The sequence below is a fragment of the Schistocerca serialis genome, chromosome 1 (assembly GCF_023864345.2).
Source record: "Schistocerca serialis cubense isolate TAMUIC-IGC-003099 chromosome 1, iqSchSeri2.2, whole genome shotgun sequence".
Classification (NCBI taxonomy): domain Eukaryota; kingdom Metazoa; phylum Arthropoda; class Insecta; order Orthoptera; family Acrididae; genus Schistocerca; species Schistocerca serialis.
Genome location: NC_064638.1, coordinates 430,046,953 through 430,064,243, shown reverse-complemented (window position 1 = coordinate 430,064,243; position 17,291 = coordinate 430,046,953). Strand labels below are relative to the sequence as shown.

Below are 17,291 nucleotides of genomic sequence, written 5' to 3'. Positions count from 1 at the left end.
GGCATGCTCCGCTACTGGGTATTGGGCATCTCCTAGGCGGACAGTTCGTCTGTGTCCGTTCATGCGCTCAGCTGGTTTAGTAGTTGTCATGCCGATGTAAAAGGCTGTGCAGTGCAGGCATGTCAGTTGATAAATGACATGTCTAGTTTCACACATAGCCCTGCCTTGAATTGTGTATGTTTTACCAGCAGCGGGGCTGGAGTAGGTGGTTGTGGGGGGATGCATGGGGCAGGTTTTGCAGCGGGGTTGGTTACAGGGGTAGGAACCGCTGGGTAGAGAAGTTAGTCTGGGAATATTGTAGGGTTTAACAAGGATGTTACGGAGGTTAGGGGGGCGACGAAAAGCAACTCTGGGTGGTGTGGGGAGAATTTCGTCAAGGGATGATCTCATTTCAGGGGTTGACTTGAGAAAGTCATATCCCTGGCGGAGTAATTTGTTGATGTTTTCGAGGCCAGGATAATATTGGGTGACAAGGGGGATGCTTCTGTGTGGTCTGGGGGTAGGAACATTGTTGTTGGACGGGGAGGAATGTATTGCTCGGGAAATCTGTTTGTGGACAAGGTCTGCAGAATAGTTGCGGGAGAGGAAAGCACTGGTCAAGTTATTGGTGTAATTGTTGAGGGATTCGTCACTGGAGCAGATACGTTTGCCACGAATACCTAGGCTGTAGGGAAGGGAGCGTTTGATGTGGAAAGGATGGCAGCTATCAAAGTGAAGGTACTGTTGTTTGTTTGTCGGTTTGATATGGACAGAGGTGTGGACGTGAGCTTCAACAAGATGAAGGTCAACATCCAGGAAGGTGGCTTGGGTTTTAGAGAAGGACCAGGTGAAATTCAGATTCGAAAAGGAGTTGAGGTTATGGAGGAAATTAACGAGTGTTTCTTCACCAAGTCCAGACCACAAAGATGTCATCTATAAACCTATACCAGGCCAGGGGAAGCAGCTGTTGGGTCTTCAGGAAAGCCTCCTCCATGCGGCCCATGAAGAGGTTGGCATAGGACGGAGCCATACTGGTTCCCATGGCCGTTCCCCTGATTTGTTTGTAGGTCTGGCCTTCAAAAGTGAAGTAATTATGGGTGAGGATGAAGTTGGTAAGTGTGATAAGGAATGAGGTTTTTGGAAGATCTTCGGGTGGGCGTTGGGAGAGGTAGTGCTCAAGGGCAGAGAGACCATGGGTATGTGGGATGTTTGTGTAGAGGGATGTAGCATCTATGGTGACAAGAAAGGTTTCAGGTGGGAGAGGAGTGGGAATGGATTTGAGGCGTTCTAGGAAGTGGTTTGTGTCTTTGATGTAGGATGGGAGTCTGCGGGTGATAAGTTGTAGGTGCTGGTCTACCAGAGCTGAGATACGTTCGGTTGGGGCTTTGAAGCCTGCTACAATGGGACGGCCAGGATGGTTCTCTTTGTGGATTTTGGGTAATCGGTAGAAGGAAGGGGTACGTGGCTCAGGTGGAGTGAGTAAGTCTATGGAAGCCATTGTGAGGCCTTGTGAGGGACCTTGGATTTTTATGATTTTTTGCAGCTCAGTCTGGATGGAGGGAATGGGGTCCTGGGTAACAGCTTTGTAGGTTGAGGTGTCAGAGAGTTGACACAGTCCTTCTGCCACATACTCCACACGGTCAAGTACGACAGTTGTGGAGCCTTTATCCGCCGGGAGGATGACAATAGAGCGGTCTATTTTCAGCTCCTTAATGGCACGGGATTCAGCTGGGGTGATGTTGGGGGTTGTCGGGATGTTCTTCAAGAAGGACTGGGAGGCAACACTGGATGTGAGGAATTCCTGAAATGTCTGCAAGGGATGGTTTTGGGGGAGGGGAGGAGGATCCCTTTGAGAAGGCAGTCGGAACTGTTCTAGACAGGGTTCAACACTGGGTCTAGTATTTGGGGGCTGTGTTTGGGTAGTGAAGTGATATTTCCAGTTGAGGTTCCGGGTGAATGAGAGGAGATCTTTAACCAGGGCAGTGTGGTTGAATTTAGGTGTGGGGCTAAAGGTTAAGCCTTTTGATAGAACAGATGTCTCTGGAGGAGAGAGGGATCTGCATGAGAGGTTTAGGACTGAATTGGGACTGGTGATATGTGGCATTTGACTGTGGTTATAGTTGAGATTTGGTCTGTGTGGGGTATGTGCTGGGATGGGGAGATTGAGTAGGGTGGCTAGGCTAGGTTTGTTGGCTATGAGGGGGGTTTGTTGAAGGTTCTGTTGTGGTTGGTGTTTGTGAGGGATAGGGAGAGGGACCCCACTTCTTAGGTGTTGCACTAGCACTGTGGATAGTTTTTTCAGGTGGTGTGTGGCATGGAACTCAAGTTTGCAGCTGGCTTCTAGGATGATGTTCCTGAGTGTGTTCTCCAAGCAAGGGTTTGAGAGGTGGAGGACTTTGAAGAGAGATAGGAGCTGTTGGGAGTGGTGGTTACATGAAGTAGTGTAGAGATTCAGGACAAGTTGGGTAAGGGCTAAGGATTGAAGGTTCTGGAAGTCCAGGAGAGACTGGTGGAAGGAGGAATTGCACCCAGAGATGGGAACTTTTAAGGTAAGCCCTTTAGGGGTAATTCCAAAGGTTAAGCAGGACCAGAGGAAAAGTATGTGGGATTGCAGTTTGGCTACAGTGAATGCATGTTTCCGGAATGAATGTAAATAATGTGGTATAGGATTAGGGTACATAGTGGGTAACTGGTGGGTAGGGAAATTAAATAACTAAAGTTGAAATAGTAATCATAAGAAGGAATAAAACGCAACTCAACTATCCTGCAGACCTTGTCCACAAACAGATCTCCCAAGCAATACATTCCTCCCCGTCCAACAACAATGTTCCTACCCCCAGACCACACAGAAGCATCCCCCTTGTCACCCAATATTATCCTGGCCTCGAAAACATCAACAAATTACTCCGCCAGGGATATGACTTTCTCAAGTCAACCCCTGAAATGAGATCATCCCTTGACGAAATTCTCCCCACACCACCCAGAGTTGCTTTTCGTCGCCCCCCTAACCTCCGTAACATCCTTGTTAAACCCTACAATATTCCCAGACTACCTTCTCTACCCAGCGGTTCCTACCCCTGTAACCAACCCCGCTGCAAAACCTGCCCCATGCATCCCCCCACAACCACCTACTCCAGCCCCGCTACTGGTAAAACATACACAATTCAAGGCAGGGCTATGTGTGAAACTAGACATGTCATTTATCAACTGACATGCCTGCACTGCACAGCCTTTTACATCGGCATGACAACAACTAAACCAGCTGAGCGCATGAACGGACACAGATGAACTGTCCGCCTAGGAGATGCCCAATACCCAGTAGCGGAGCATGCCCTCCAGCATAATTCTAGGGACCTAGGAACCTGATACACCGTATGTGCCATTTGGCTTCTCCCACCCAACACCAGTCCCTCTGAACTGCAGAGATGGGAACTTGCACTCCAACACATCCTTTCATCCCGCCATCCCCCTGGACTGAACCTACGTTAAACAACCTCACTCCCATTCACTCTTCAGTCTTCTCCTCTTTCCCTTTCCTCTTTAGCCATTCACGCATCTTTTCATCCTACATAGTTGTGTTTATCTTTATACTATATACCTCTTTACTTCTGTATGCATCCTCTTTGGTTTGAAGCTGGCACAGTACTTACAGTAGAATATCTTTGGCTTCCCTCTGACAACCATGCCTCCATCCTTGCTACCCTCCCTATTTTCCTTTCCCTGTTGCTTCATAACCTGGGTTGTGAGTAACTGAATCTCCTTTCCCTTCTTCCCTTTCTTTCCCCTCTCTCCTCCCCGATGAAGGAACATTTGTTCCGAAAGCTAGGAACGTAAATTTTCAGTTCTGTTTTGTGTGTATCTATCGGCTGTACTGAGCTGAGGTAAGTACTGGCCAGCCCCTCTATCTCTTTGTTAGTATTTGAATAAGACAATGATCAGTTATGACTAACTTCGCATACTTAACTCATGAATCCTTTCACACATGTCACATAATCAGCCCCAACTGTATAAACACTAATGCAGTCAATAAATTACTTGCAATTATGTCCCCATCAACATATCGTATGTAGCAAAGAAGTTATGCATAACTGCCAATATCAGTAGATTCATTGACTGAAGTGAGAACTTATAACTGTTCTTAATTTTGTCCTTCAAAATACCTTTGATGTTGCCCACGTTACCAAATTAGCAGCTGTTCGTGTCATGAGAGTGATGTTTGAAATTTCAGTAGCAGCTTCTGAACCAAGGACTATTTTTACCACTCTTATCATGTGGGCATTAACAATGTTTCTACTATTGTGTGTGGTTATTTGGTCTTTATGATAAGTTTGGCTACCTTATAGATAATTTCCTGTACTTTTAGTGAAATGTGTATCAATGTAGTCAAGAGCTTTACTTGTTTTTTATTTTTTTTTCTGACAACCGACAAAAATAATTCAAACCTTCACTTGACAGAGGGCGAGTTTTTCACCTCTCACACACACACACACACACACACACACACACACACACACACACACACACACACAAAATAATATAAATAATTATCACTTTATTGCCTTACTTCCTGTTTCTTTTCCGGACTCAGTGGTTTCACTTTAACAACACTAACAGAAAATACTAGTGTTGCAATCACAATATTCACACGACCGCAGAGCACTGACTACACAGAAATACTCAACAATGGAAGGTCCAGGATGGAATGAAATATTGTTGAACTGAAATACTGTCTGACAATGTAAGACACCTTTGGGGGCATACAAAAATATCCAAGTTTAAGCAGTGGCTATAAACTGGAACAAATATCCAAACAATGCAATAAAATTAATAAGGGAAGAGCATTTTTGCTAATCCCAGAATTTTAGGGAAATGCATGTACAGCCAGCCATGTATAAAAAATGTTGTGTTACAAAGTACTCTCTCTCTGGCAGTATAACTGGTGCAGTGGTACAGGCGAGAATACAATGAACTTAAGGTAAGTAAAGTATAACAACAATAATAGTAAATAAATTACGTTTAATTCTTATGAAAATATAGCAGGCATCAGCATATATTAAATTATCTTCTTACAGTAATATGTAAAACTTTGCACGACACCTTTCACTTTGTGAAGGTACACCAGTTGCAGAACACTTCAATAGAGAACACCCATGCAAAATTTCATTCACATTATAGGTGGCCAGGTGAGACAATTGGCCCACTTTACGTTCAATGACCCTAATATAAAATTTTTATGAAACTGTTATTATAAGAGATAACTGAAAATGTGTTATCAGTCTTATTTTGTGTTGAAATTTACCACTATTTATCATAGGGAACACATAGTTTCACAACGCTGTTGGGGTATTTTCGAATGGAGTGTAATTTCTCATCTGCTACTTCTACATTGTCTTAAAATAACTTACAATTATAATACAGAGTAGGCCTGTTCCATTTTTCTACTAAAGAGTAGTTTATTAATTTTGTATTTTATCAATGCTATGGACAGTAAAACAATTACTGAAAGTAGCTGGTATGTGAGGGTACAAAATTTAGGTGAATTAAACTCAGGATTTTTCCTGTGTTAAACATACAATGTCTTCTGTACTCTGGCCATTTCTAAATGAGAAAGCATGTCGGTAATCTGTTTTATTGTAAATGTTGCACTTTTTAAATACTACATAAGGGCATCATTTCTGTATGTAAGCTATTTCATATTACTTCAGACGTTTCCCATTTTGGAAAAGATTTAATATTAAAGTATTATCAATTAATATGAGTTTGATGAAAAAAACCGTATCAAGAATTTAATACATATTCACACCCTGAACCCTTTCAGTAAGCACGCCTTATACTGCTGTTGTGAAATGTAGTCCTGCTGTTATGAATATAAAGAAACTTTAGCTTCAATATAACTATAGCTGTTTTGGATCATTAATCTCCACAATGTAATCAACATTAAAAGCTCTCTAAGCATTGAGTTGACTGTCTCTTTTACTTGGGATTATTAGTGCCCCAACCCCCCCAAATGGTTTGTGTGAATTTAAAATGTCACCCAGTCTTATCTTTTGTCACTAGTTCAGCTAATTTTCAAAATTCTTTACCAGGCAAGACTTGTTTTTCTGATGCTGTTGCAGATTATCCTTTTTATTGGTTGAAGGGATTTTTTCTAACTAGCATCCTGATATTGCACAAATATTGTAATGCTCCAGTAGGGTTTTGACTCTGAAGAGATGATCCTTGAATTACTATCAGATTCTCATTTGGTTATCTTTCTGAAACTGTACTGATAGAATTTAGGTAAGTTCCAGTTAATTATTTAAACTAACTAATACTGTTACAGTTGACAGTTTAAGCTTAGTTCGGGTGATAATATTCGTAATTTCACACCTTAAAAAAATTTATACTTTTCTGTCACATGAATATATATTAATATAAATGAGTCAATTAGATAACAATGTAAACACAATATTATCAAATTTAAATCCTCAACTGTTGAGATGTAAATCTGAGCACAACAATTTAAAAAGAAAAACTCTCTCTTATTCTCTCAATGTTAAACAAGCAGCTGATGAGCAACAATTTTGGGTTTTCAAAATTACGTGATTCACTGGCTAGACAGTATAATAGTACAAATAATGTGTAAACAGAGGAATGACACATCCACACTCTTTTTGCATTGTATGTATTTCTAACAACAATAGATTTAGATAATACTTATTCAGTTAATTTTGTTTCTTAGTTCACAGTGGTTTTAGTGAAAATAATGAAGATCAGACATTAACTTTATTTATCACAACACACATTTATCACATAATGTTAGTATCACAATCAACAGCATTTGATATAAATAAAATTGAAGGTATATTTTGTGAAGAAACATTCTTTCTTTCATGCATTATAAGCAAGAAAACTGTAATGATCAACAGTAATATAAATCGAAAATTTTTCTTGTAACATTAAAAGCTCATCAGTACTGCTCCTGCAGTTTTTTATCTGACAAAGGTGTACTATTCAATCAGCATTTAAGATTACAATGCTCTGAAAAAGCAGGCAGCTAAAGTAACAGTTTTACATCATGTCTTAACTATAATATGATAAATTAGGGTGTTATCCAGTCTTTTAACCAGCTGTCGCAGCTGTGTTCCAGGTACTTTTAACCTTATTCTTGTAATCACACAATTCATGTACTGCCAGAAATTTTCAGGCAACTTACCTTATTTCAAAAACTTCCATTTTATTGTTGTTACAAACAATCAATGTTAATGAGACTGAAATAAGGTAGCATATTCTATGCCTGTAGCATTCTGATTAGTGTATTGCATCATCCACATTACTGACATGTAGTCTTCACAAATACGAGGTGTGGCTAGAAAAAAACCGGACTAGTACTGGTGAAACAATAAAACGAATGCTATAAGGCTGAAAGTCGCGTGGCCTGTCACGTGACTCTCGCTCCGCCTACTGCCTCCTGCACTCAGTCTGCCCGTGGCGTCTGTTTTAAGTAGTTGACGTTTTGTCTGTGCGTCGGAAAATGTTGAGTGTACAGAAAGAACAGCGTGTTAACATCAAATTTTGTTTCAAACTAGGAAAATCTGCAAGTGAAACGTTTGTATTGTTACAACAAGTGTACGACGATGATTGTTTATCGCGAACACAAGTGTTTGAGTGGTTTAAACGATTTAAAGATGGCCGCGAAGACACCAGTGATGACACTCGCACTGGCAGACCATTGTCAGCAAAAACTGATGCAAACATTGAAAAAATCGGTAAACTTGTTCGACAAGATCGCCGTTTAACAATCAGAGCAGTGTCTGAGTTAACAGGAGTTGACAAGGAAAGTGTTAGGCAGATTCTTCATGAAAGTTTCAACATGAACAAAGTGTGTTCAAAAATGGTTCCAAAGTGTCTCACAATTGAACAGAAGGAACGCCGAAGAATGATTTGTTCTGACATCCTGGAAAACATTGAAAGTGATCCCACCTTCTTACAAAATGTTATTACTTGCGATGAATCGTGGTTTTTTACTTACGATCCCGAAACTAAACGCCAATCGATGCATTGGAAAACTCCTGGTTCTCCACGACAAAAAAAAGCACGAATGTCAAAATCGAAATTCAAGGCAATGATGATTGTTTTTTTTTTGACATCAAAGGGATTGTGCACATTGATTGGGTACCAGAGGGACAAACAGTGAATCAGCATTACTACATTAGCGTCCTGGCTACCCTACGCGAGCGAGTACGGAGAAAACGGAATGATTTGTGGAGAAAAAAAGTCATGGATCCTTCACCAAGACAATGCCCCAGCTCACAGTGTGTTGTCAGTGAAGACGTTTTTGGCAAAACACAACATTCCCATCTTAGATCATCCACCCTACTCACCTGATTTGGCCCCCTGTGACTTTTTTCTTTTCCCTAAAGTCAAGTCAGCTTTGAAAGGAACTAGATTTGAGACTGTTGAAGCAGTAAAAGAAAAAGCGACGGAAGTAATGTATGGACTTACCGAAAATGATCTGCAGCATTGCAATGAACAGTGGAAAATTCGTATGGAGCAGTGTAGAGACTGAGGAGGAGAGTAGATTGAAGGAGATCACATGAAATTGTAAATAATTGTAAATAAATGTTTTTCCAGCATCAGTCCGGTTTTTTTCTAGCCGCACCTCGTAGCACCTCGTTAGAGGTGCATAATTACCATATATACAGAATATACACTCTGAAAATATTTCACTAGATCTTGGTAAATGATCTCTATAGCATGACAAAGATCACACAATACAGCCAAAAATAAATAAAAACAGTCATTGCTATTGAAACAGTACCATATATACAACAGGTATCACAATTGTGGTCTTCGTTTTCATTATGAAAACAAAATGTAGTTTCACGGCTGCATATTGTCAAGTACCCAATCCATGTAATATGCCACTCTTGTGTACACTCCTGGATAGCCCTCAGATGCACACTTCTTTGGGCCAAATGAAACTATTCCATACTGCACCATCACTGGACCCTTGTTACTGTTTTCATTTATCATTAAAGGCCCTCCACTGTCTCCAGCACATGAATCACGCCCTTCAGAGCCTCCTGCACATATCTGTTTGATGTTAATTACTGCATTAGTTCTTTTATATGCTGCAGCACATCTTTGTACAGGTACAACTGGAACTGTCACTTTGAGAAGCTTTGAACTGCTGGTTCCTGTAACAGTATTTTACTTTTACTTCATCTAATTGTTTGTCATTAATACTCTTATTGGAACAAGTTTTACACAGGCACTTAGAAGCGCAGTGACTTTAAAACTAAATTTTCATTAAAATGCTATTCCAGAACATTAGAGTCAACACATGAAATTTATTAATGTTATCCCCAAAAACATACCATCGATCCTACATCTATATCTATATCCATACTCTGCAAACCACTGAAGTGTGCAGCTCAAGGTACTTCCCATTATGCTATGTATCAAAATTTCTTCTTTCATTTGTGCACTGTGTATGGGAAGAAAATATCAGTTTCACATGTATGAGGAATGGTGTTATGAGATGTGACTGTGCTAGATGACTACAAAAAAGTGGTCTGACACATGTCATGATACAGAGGAAAGATGACATAAGGAAAGAAAGGATAGGGTGGTGGAGATAACATTATCAATTTTGATATAATTTAATGATTTTCTAAGTGATGCAAGGGTTGGAGAAGAAAGGTATGTGAAGAAAAACAGTTAAGAATGAATTAAAACCAATGATTGATTTAATACAAAGTATCTCAATTATATAGAGGTTTAAATTTGACCCATTGCCATTTATCATTTATATCACTGAGGAAAAAAATCAAATGATATGTCTGGAATTGTAGTATTGCAACTCCTGTGGTTTACTTGCTAGCAAGAAATGTTTGTGAGGATACCATCATACAAAAAGCACACTTATTTTACTTTACTGTTTACTTGACCACATGGTTCATCACTATCTTTGTGGAATAACTATTTCACTACATGAAAACAGCTAATGTCTTCTTTTGACAATTTCAGTGAGTAAATTTATTAGTTGTTACAATTTTTGAACACCTGATCCTAAGGCATCACTCTCTTTATAGTATTATATTTATGAATGTTACCATTGTTTTCGATCAGTGAGCAATAGTTTACAACAATTTTCAAAGGGCAGTAAATTTACTGTATGTTTGTGAGCAGTAAGCCAGACTGTCTACAGACGCCATAACACAAGAAGAAGAAGAAGAAGAAGAAGAAGAAGAAGAAGAAAGGGCAGCAAATTTATTGTATGGTTGTGGGCAGTAAGCCAAACTGTCTGTAGTGGACTTCACATATTACTCTTATTACACACTCCTGTACAATGAGCACTTTCTTCACCAGTGAAGGGTTGGCAGAATGTGTCTCTGTATGAGTGAAAATAAAAGCAGTTTGTCTACTTTTTGACAGCATCCTCAAAACTCTGCTCTTACACACAATGCAAAAGACTTTAAGTTCCAGTGTTTAAGTGGATCAATAATATTTGACTTTTTTTGCGGGGGGGGGGGGGGGGGGGGGGGAGTCATTACTCTTCTGACTGGTTCAGCATGGCCAACCAGAAATTCTTGTTTTGTACCAACCTCTCCATCTCAGAATAGCACTTGTAACCATACATCCTCAATATTATTTGTTTGATTATTGGATGTTCTCCATGCTGGTCATAGCATGGGGTACTGACTGTTTATTGGATGTAAAAGAGAGGGATTTTTCTTTAATTGTTGTGATTCAAGATCTTTTCCTGGTTACCAACTTATGCCTATTGTGTGTGTCTGTCATAATATATAAACTGATAAACAATGTGGTGTTGGTGAGGGTCCATGCTGAAAATGTATCTGGAGAAGCCTCTAATAATAGTGAAATACCAACCTGAGGGTTTGCCTGCCATATGGCCAGACAACCAGGAGAGGTGGTTTGGGGTGCCATTTCATTTCATTTCATAGCAGGACCACCCTTACAGCACAGGTTGGATTGACAATATGCTATGCCCCTTTTTGTTCCCTTCATGGCAAGCCATCTTGGGCTTACATTTCAGAATGACAATGCCCACCCGCACTTGTTGCAAGTTTCTACTCCTTGTCTTTGTGCTTGCCAAATCCTACTTTGACCAGCAAGGTCACCAGATCTCTCCCCAATAGAGAACATTTGAAGCATTATAGGCAGGGCCCTCCAAGCAGCTCAGGATTTTGATGATCTAAGGCACCAGTTTGACAGACTTAGGAACTTTATCACTCAGGATATCCAACAACTTTTCAATCAATGCCAAGCCTAATAACAGCTTGTGCAAAGGCCAGAGAAGGACCAGCACATCATTGACTTCTCAATTTGTGAAGCTTTTCCTCTTGAATAAATTGTCCAAATTTTCTGGAATTGTAATCAACACTGATTTTACAATAGTTCTCACACTTATCTGCCCTTTATATCTTCAGCGTTGTGTGGCGGATATATTTTTGAACATCTGATGGTACGCCTCCAGATTCTGATCTTACACACCAACTTAAATAGTCACGTGGTTGCCACTTTCCTCAATGACTACAGAAGTTCCAAAGGAATTATCAGCATTTAACAATGCAAACACTCAAGCTACGCAATTTCTGTTTCATTTATTGATTTTCACTTAAGTATTATTTTGAGGGGGAAAGAGGAGTGTCATCAGGCCTAATGCAGTACACATGGTTACTTCCTATGCATTATACCACTTCAGTACCTGTCCGTATGCAATAATCTGTTAATAATTTTCAAGAAAGTTTTGTTTACCATTTATAATATTGTAGCATCTACATCAGATTGGATTACAGCACTTTTATCATCCACAAAGAGTCCCTAATGCCTGCACCTTGTGAAGGTGGTGAGCTTGTAGGACATATTTCTGTGAAAACTCAAAAATGTTACATGAACTCAGCCCATTGTATCTGTCACTGTATCCATATTGGCTGAATGTGTTACTGTATTACTGTCACAGTATCCTAAAAATTCAGTGATCTTGCCTTGTCTCAACAGTACGCTAAGGTAAAAGACTCCCTATTTCTTGATGCCATCAATAAAGTGAAGGAAAGTATTGTGTTGTGACAATCTCCACCTAGGGAGCAGATGTGTAAACGATTCAAGACAGTTCTTAATCCATTCTGGGCCCAGAACCTCATGCATATGTAAAAATCCAAGTGCTGAAGACTTCCTAGTAGTGAGGGGGGTGGGGGGGTGGAGGCAGAGGGGTTGGGGTTGGGTGGACAGAGCGCAGAGCGGGGGAAGGAAATGGGTGGTGGGGAGAGGGGGGTGAGAGAGATGTGATGTGTGTGTGTGTGTGTGTGTGTGTGTGTGTGTGTGTGTGTGTGTGTGAGTAAATCCAAAAAGTTTCATTGGTGTAGTACCAATAAAATTTAACAATACACCATTATGTAGAAAATTTATTTCTATTTAAGAAATCCCAGTTTTGGAAGCTTTAGATTCACCATCTTGTAGTTAATTTGAGTTTCACCATTAGAAAGAAGGTGATGTTCTTTGTCTCCTTATATTTTATTCTGCAGTTTTGACAGTTGTATTTAAATAATAGAAATTAAACATATTTTAAAATGAAATATTTACCTGTTTCAGTAACTCCCCAGCCAGCAACAATCATCCTCTTCTTGTTAGGGTTCATATACTGTTGCTCTTCTCCAACTGGTAAACAGATTGGCTTCACTGAAATAAAATTACATAAAGTCAATGAAAGTGTAGCACTTTACTGCCTTAGCTGTATTGTAACAAGAGAATCGGTGTTGTTTTAAGGTAGTTTATCAACTTGATTGATAGTATATTTTGGAAGAAAAATTAGGTTGATACCATGAGCCTTGTGAGTATAATATATTAAGAAAACCAGCTTTCTGAATAAACCTTATTTCGTCTCACTAGAAAAAAATCAAAATACAAAGAATGTTTTTAAAACTTTTCTGTCCTACCATTTTTTTGTCTCCAAACCATTTGAAAGATTGCTGATATGACATATAGCCAATTTTTACACCTTGTTTTCCTGACAGATTAATAAATTGACATTTGTGAAGAGAGCTCAATGAAAGTGAATGTACTGTTTCTCATTAAGAAATCTAAGTAAACTTAACTGAACAGGAATGCCAGGTTCATTTTTCTTCAACCATAGAGAATGTATTTGATGTCTTTAAAGAAATGCTTGCATACTGGATGATTCAGAAAGATGTGCACAATTTCAGTTGTCTATATTTTCTGCACTATTATTGTACTTGAATTAAATATATTTGAACGCAGATGTTGTAAAGTTTCGAATACTACTGTTAGAGTGCTCTGGCACTACACTAACTGTAGTGTGTACTGCATCAGTTGGAAGTGAGCTGGCTGCTATGCAAACCAACACATTTTACATTCATTCACTCTGTTAAGTGAGACTGCAGCTGTGGTTCAGCATGCATTTAAGCCTAAGTTTATCATTGGAACTCCAATGAGGTGAGACACTAGTTAGTGTACAAACAATATTATCTATGACTGGAACAGACTCTTCAGGCAAATGATAAGATGAAGCATGGAGAATTTTGTGACCAAGTGCTCTGAAACAGAAAAAAGATGAATTGTTTCTGATTTGTGTAGTTTTTAGTGATGGAGCTATGATTCACTTAAATGGGAAGTCAACAGGAACGTCATTTGGATCTGGGGACTACAAAATCCCCACATAACACTGGAACCTGAACTGGACAGCCCCAAAGTTAATTTATTTCGCAATGCTGTGATGACAAAGGTTTATGAACCTTTCTCTTTTGATAATAGTATGGTTACTGGAATAACATATCTCAGAATGATGCAAAACTTGCTTGTTCCTCAAATGAATGAAGATCCAAGAATCACATTTTTTCAGCAGGATGGAGCTCCACCCCATTGGCATCTGAATGTTTGATGTTTCTGAATGAATGTCTACCTCAGTGATGGATAAGTTGCATTGAGAATGAAGGCTTAGCACTTCACTTTGGGCCACTGAGGTCACCCGATTTCACATTCTGCAATTTTTTTCCTGTGAGAGTTTGTGAAATGTGCAGTTTATGTACCATCTCTTCTCACAGATTTGAATGGTTTTCCCACTTGAAAGACCTAAGTAAATGTATCACGTCTGCGATGAACCTAGTCATGCAAGACATTTGTCACTGAGCGTGGCAGGAATTCAGTTACTGTCTAGATGTTATCCATGCAGCCAGAGGAGGATATATTGCACATTTCTCACCTTCCACATATGTATAATCAAATGTAATTTACAGAATTAAAATGCAACATACAGTGCAGGAAATATAGGCAATTGAAATTGTGACCATCTTTTTGTATCACCCTGGTATAACACTATCATGTTCATTCATATTGCCTGGCTAGGGTGCAGTCTAACTGATACAAATTAAAAATCTGCAGATGTAGCACTAATAAAGGGCACTGTGGTTCATTAATAAAATGTAGGATATATTTCTACATCTACATGATTACTCTGCTATTCGCAATAAAGTGCCTGGCAGAGGGTTCAATGAACCACCTTCAAGCTGTCTCTCTACCATCCTACTCTCAAAAGGCACATGAGAAAAACGAGCATTTAAATTTTTCTGTGCCAATCCTGATTTCTCTTTTATCATGACGATCATTTCTCCCTGTGTAGATAGGTGCCAACAGAATGTTTTCGCAATTGGAGGAGAAATCTGGTGATTGAAATTACATGAGAAGATCCTGTCACAATGAAAATCGCCTTTGTTCCAATGATTGCCACTCCAATTCACATATCATGTCTATGGCACTATCTCCCCTATTTTGCGATAATACAAAACAAGCCACCCTTCTTTGTACTTTTTCCACGTCATCCATCAGTCCCACCTAATGCAGATCCCACACAGCACGGTAATACTCTAGAACAGGGCAGACAAGCGTTGTGTAAGCAGTCTCTTTAATAGACCTGTTGCACCTTTTAAGTGTCCGCAACTCGTGGTCTTGCAGTAGCGTTCTCGCTTCCCGCGCATGGAGTCCCGGGTTTTATTCCCGGTGGGGCCAGGGATTTTCTCTGCCTCATGATGACTGGGTGTTGGGTCTTTCATCATCATTTCATCCCCATTGACACGCACGTCACCAAAGTGGCGTCAACTCGAAAGACTTGCACCAGGCGAACGGTCTACCCGACGGGAGGCCCTAGCCACACGGCATTTCCATTTACCTTTTAAGTGTTCTGCCAGTGAATTGGAATCTTTGGTTTGCTCTACCCACAACATTATCTATGTGATTATCCCAATTTAGGTTATTTGTAATTGTAATCCCTAAGTATTTTGTTGAATTTACAGCCTTCAGATTTGTGCGACTTATCGCGTAATCAATATTTAATGGATTTCTTTTAATACTCATTTGAATAACTTCACACTTTTCTTTATTCAGGGTCAATTGCCACTTTTCGCACCATACAGATACCTTATCTAAATCATTTTGCAATTCGTTTCGGTCATCTGATGACTTTACAAGATGGTAAATGACAGCATCATCTGCAAACAATCTAAGTTGGCTACTAAGATTGTCTCCTACATTGTTAATATATATCAGGAACAATAGAGGGCCTATAACACCCTTGGGGAACGCCAGATATTACTTCTATTTTACTCAATTACTTTCCGTCTATTATTACAAACTGATCTTTCTGACAAGAAATCACGAGTCCAGTCACACAACTGAGGCAATATTCCATAGGCACACAGTTTGGTTAGAAGATGCGTGTGGGGAATGGTGTCAAAAGCCTTCTGGAAATCTAAAAATATGGAATCAATTTGACATTCCCTGTCGATAGCACTCATTACTTCATGAGTATAAAGAGCTAGTTGTGTTTCGCAAGAATGATATTTTCTGAATCCATACTGACTATGCGTCAATAAATCTCATTTTCTTTGAGGTACTTATAATGTTCAAATACAGTATACGCTCCAAAACCCTACTGCAATCAATGTTAGTGATATGGGCCTGTAATTCAACGGATGACTCCTACTTCCCTTTTTGGGTACTGGTGTGACTTGAGCAATTTTCCAGTCTTTAGGTATGGATCTTTCTGTGAGTGAGCAATTGTATATAATTGCTAAATATGGAGCTATTGTATCACAGTTCATTGGTGGCCATTCATGTGGATAGACATCTTGTTGGTTGTCAAGTCCACATACAACACAAAACAGTGGTTGCATGTAGATCATATGACAGGTTTCAAAGGTAGCCCTGCCGTTGATGGGACATGGGATGCTTTTGACTGGACCTGGAGTAGGTGGTGATGGGAGGATTTGTGGGACAGGTCTTGCATATAGGGCTATCATGGGCATATGAACCATGAGGCAAAGGGTTATAAGCAGGGGTTCAGTAGGGATGGATGAGGATATTATGTAAGTTCGGTGAGTGGTGGAATACCATGTGGGAAGGATGGAAAGGGCAGAGGGTATTACTCAATTTAGGGCCCAATGAGATGTAATCAAAACCCTGGCAGAGAATGTGATTCAGTAGCTTCGGTCCTGTGTGGTACTGAGTTACGAAGGAAATGCTCCTCTGTGGGCAGACAGTAGGACTTTGAGAGGTGGTGAGTGACTGGAGAGAGAAGGCACGGGAGATGTGTTCCTGTATGAGGTTAGGAGAGACATTATGGTCTATGGAGGCCTTACTGGGATGCTTGATATATTTTGAGGGGGACTGCTTGTCACTACAGATGTGATGGCCATGGGTGGCTAGGTATGGAAGGGACTTCTTGGTATGGCATGGGTGGCAGCTGTCAAAGTGGATGTATTGCTAGTGGTTGATAGGTTTGATATGAATGGAGGTACTGAAGAAGATGGAGGTTAACATTGAGGAAGGTGGCTTGCTGGGTCGAGGAGGACCAGGTGAAGCAAATGGGGGAGAAGGTGCTGAGATCTGGAGGAACATGGATAAGGTGTCCTCATCCTAAATTCAGATCACAAAGATGTCATCAATGAATCTGAATCAGGTTCTGGGATGTTTAGGAAGGATTCATTTACATGATCCATGAATAGGTTGGTATTTGATGGGGTCATGGGTCTGTAATATCTGTAACATGGATTTGTTTTTAGGTGGTGGTGATGCCTTGAAAGACAAAGCAATTGCAGGTGATGATATAGTAGGTCATGGTGAACAGGAAGGAGGTTGTAGGTTTGGAATCCACTGGGCACTGGGAAACTTAGTTTTCAGTAGTGGCAAACCCATAGGTATTAGGGATGTTCGTGTAAAGGAAGGTGGCATCAACAGTGATAAGCAGAGTGCTGTGTGGTGAAGGAACATGAGCTGAAGAATCAGTGAAGGAAACG

General features: G+C 40.0%; 1 protein-coding gene across 1 annotated transcript in view; it reads right to left on the bottom strand.

Annotated features, from left to right (window-relative positions):
* Nucleotides 1-8,102: 8,102 nt before the first annotated feature.
* Nucleotides 8,103-17,291, bottom strand: part of LOC126457648 (CLIP domain-containing serine protease HP8-like) — a 111,525-nt gene continuing 102,336 nt past the window's right edge. The window contains exons 6-7 of the mRNA XM_050094129.1: nt 12,568-12,663; nt 8,103-9,158 (exon numbers count right to left, since the gene is read on the bottom strand). Of these exons, the coding sequence (XP_049950086.1) occupies nt 8,842-9,158; nt 12,568-12,663 (413 nt within the window). The 3' untranslated portion in view covers nt 8,103-8,841. The remainder of the gene's footprint in view (nt 9,159-12,567; nt 12,664-17,291) is intronic.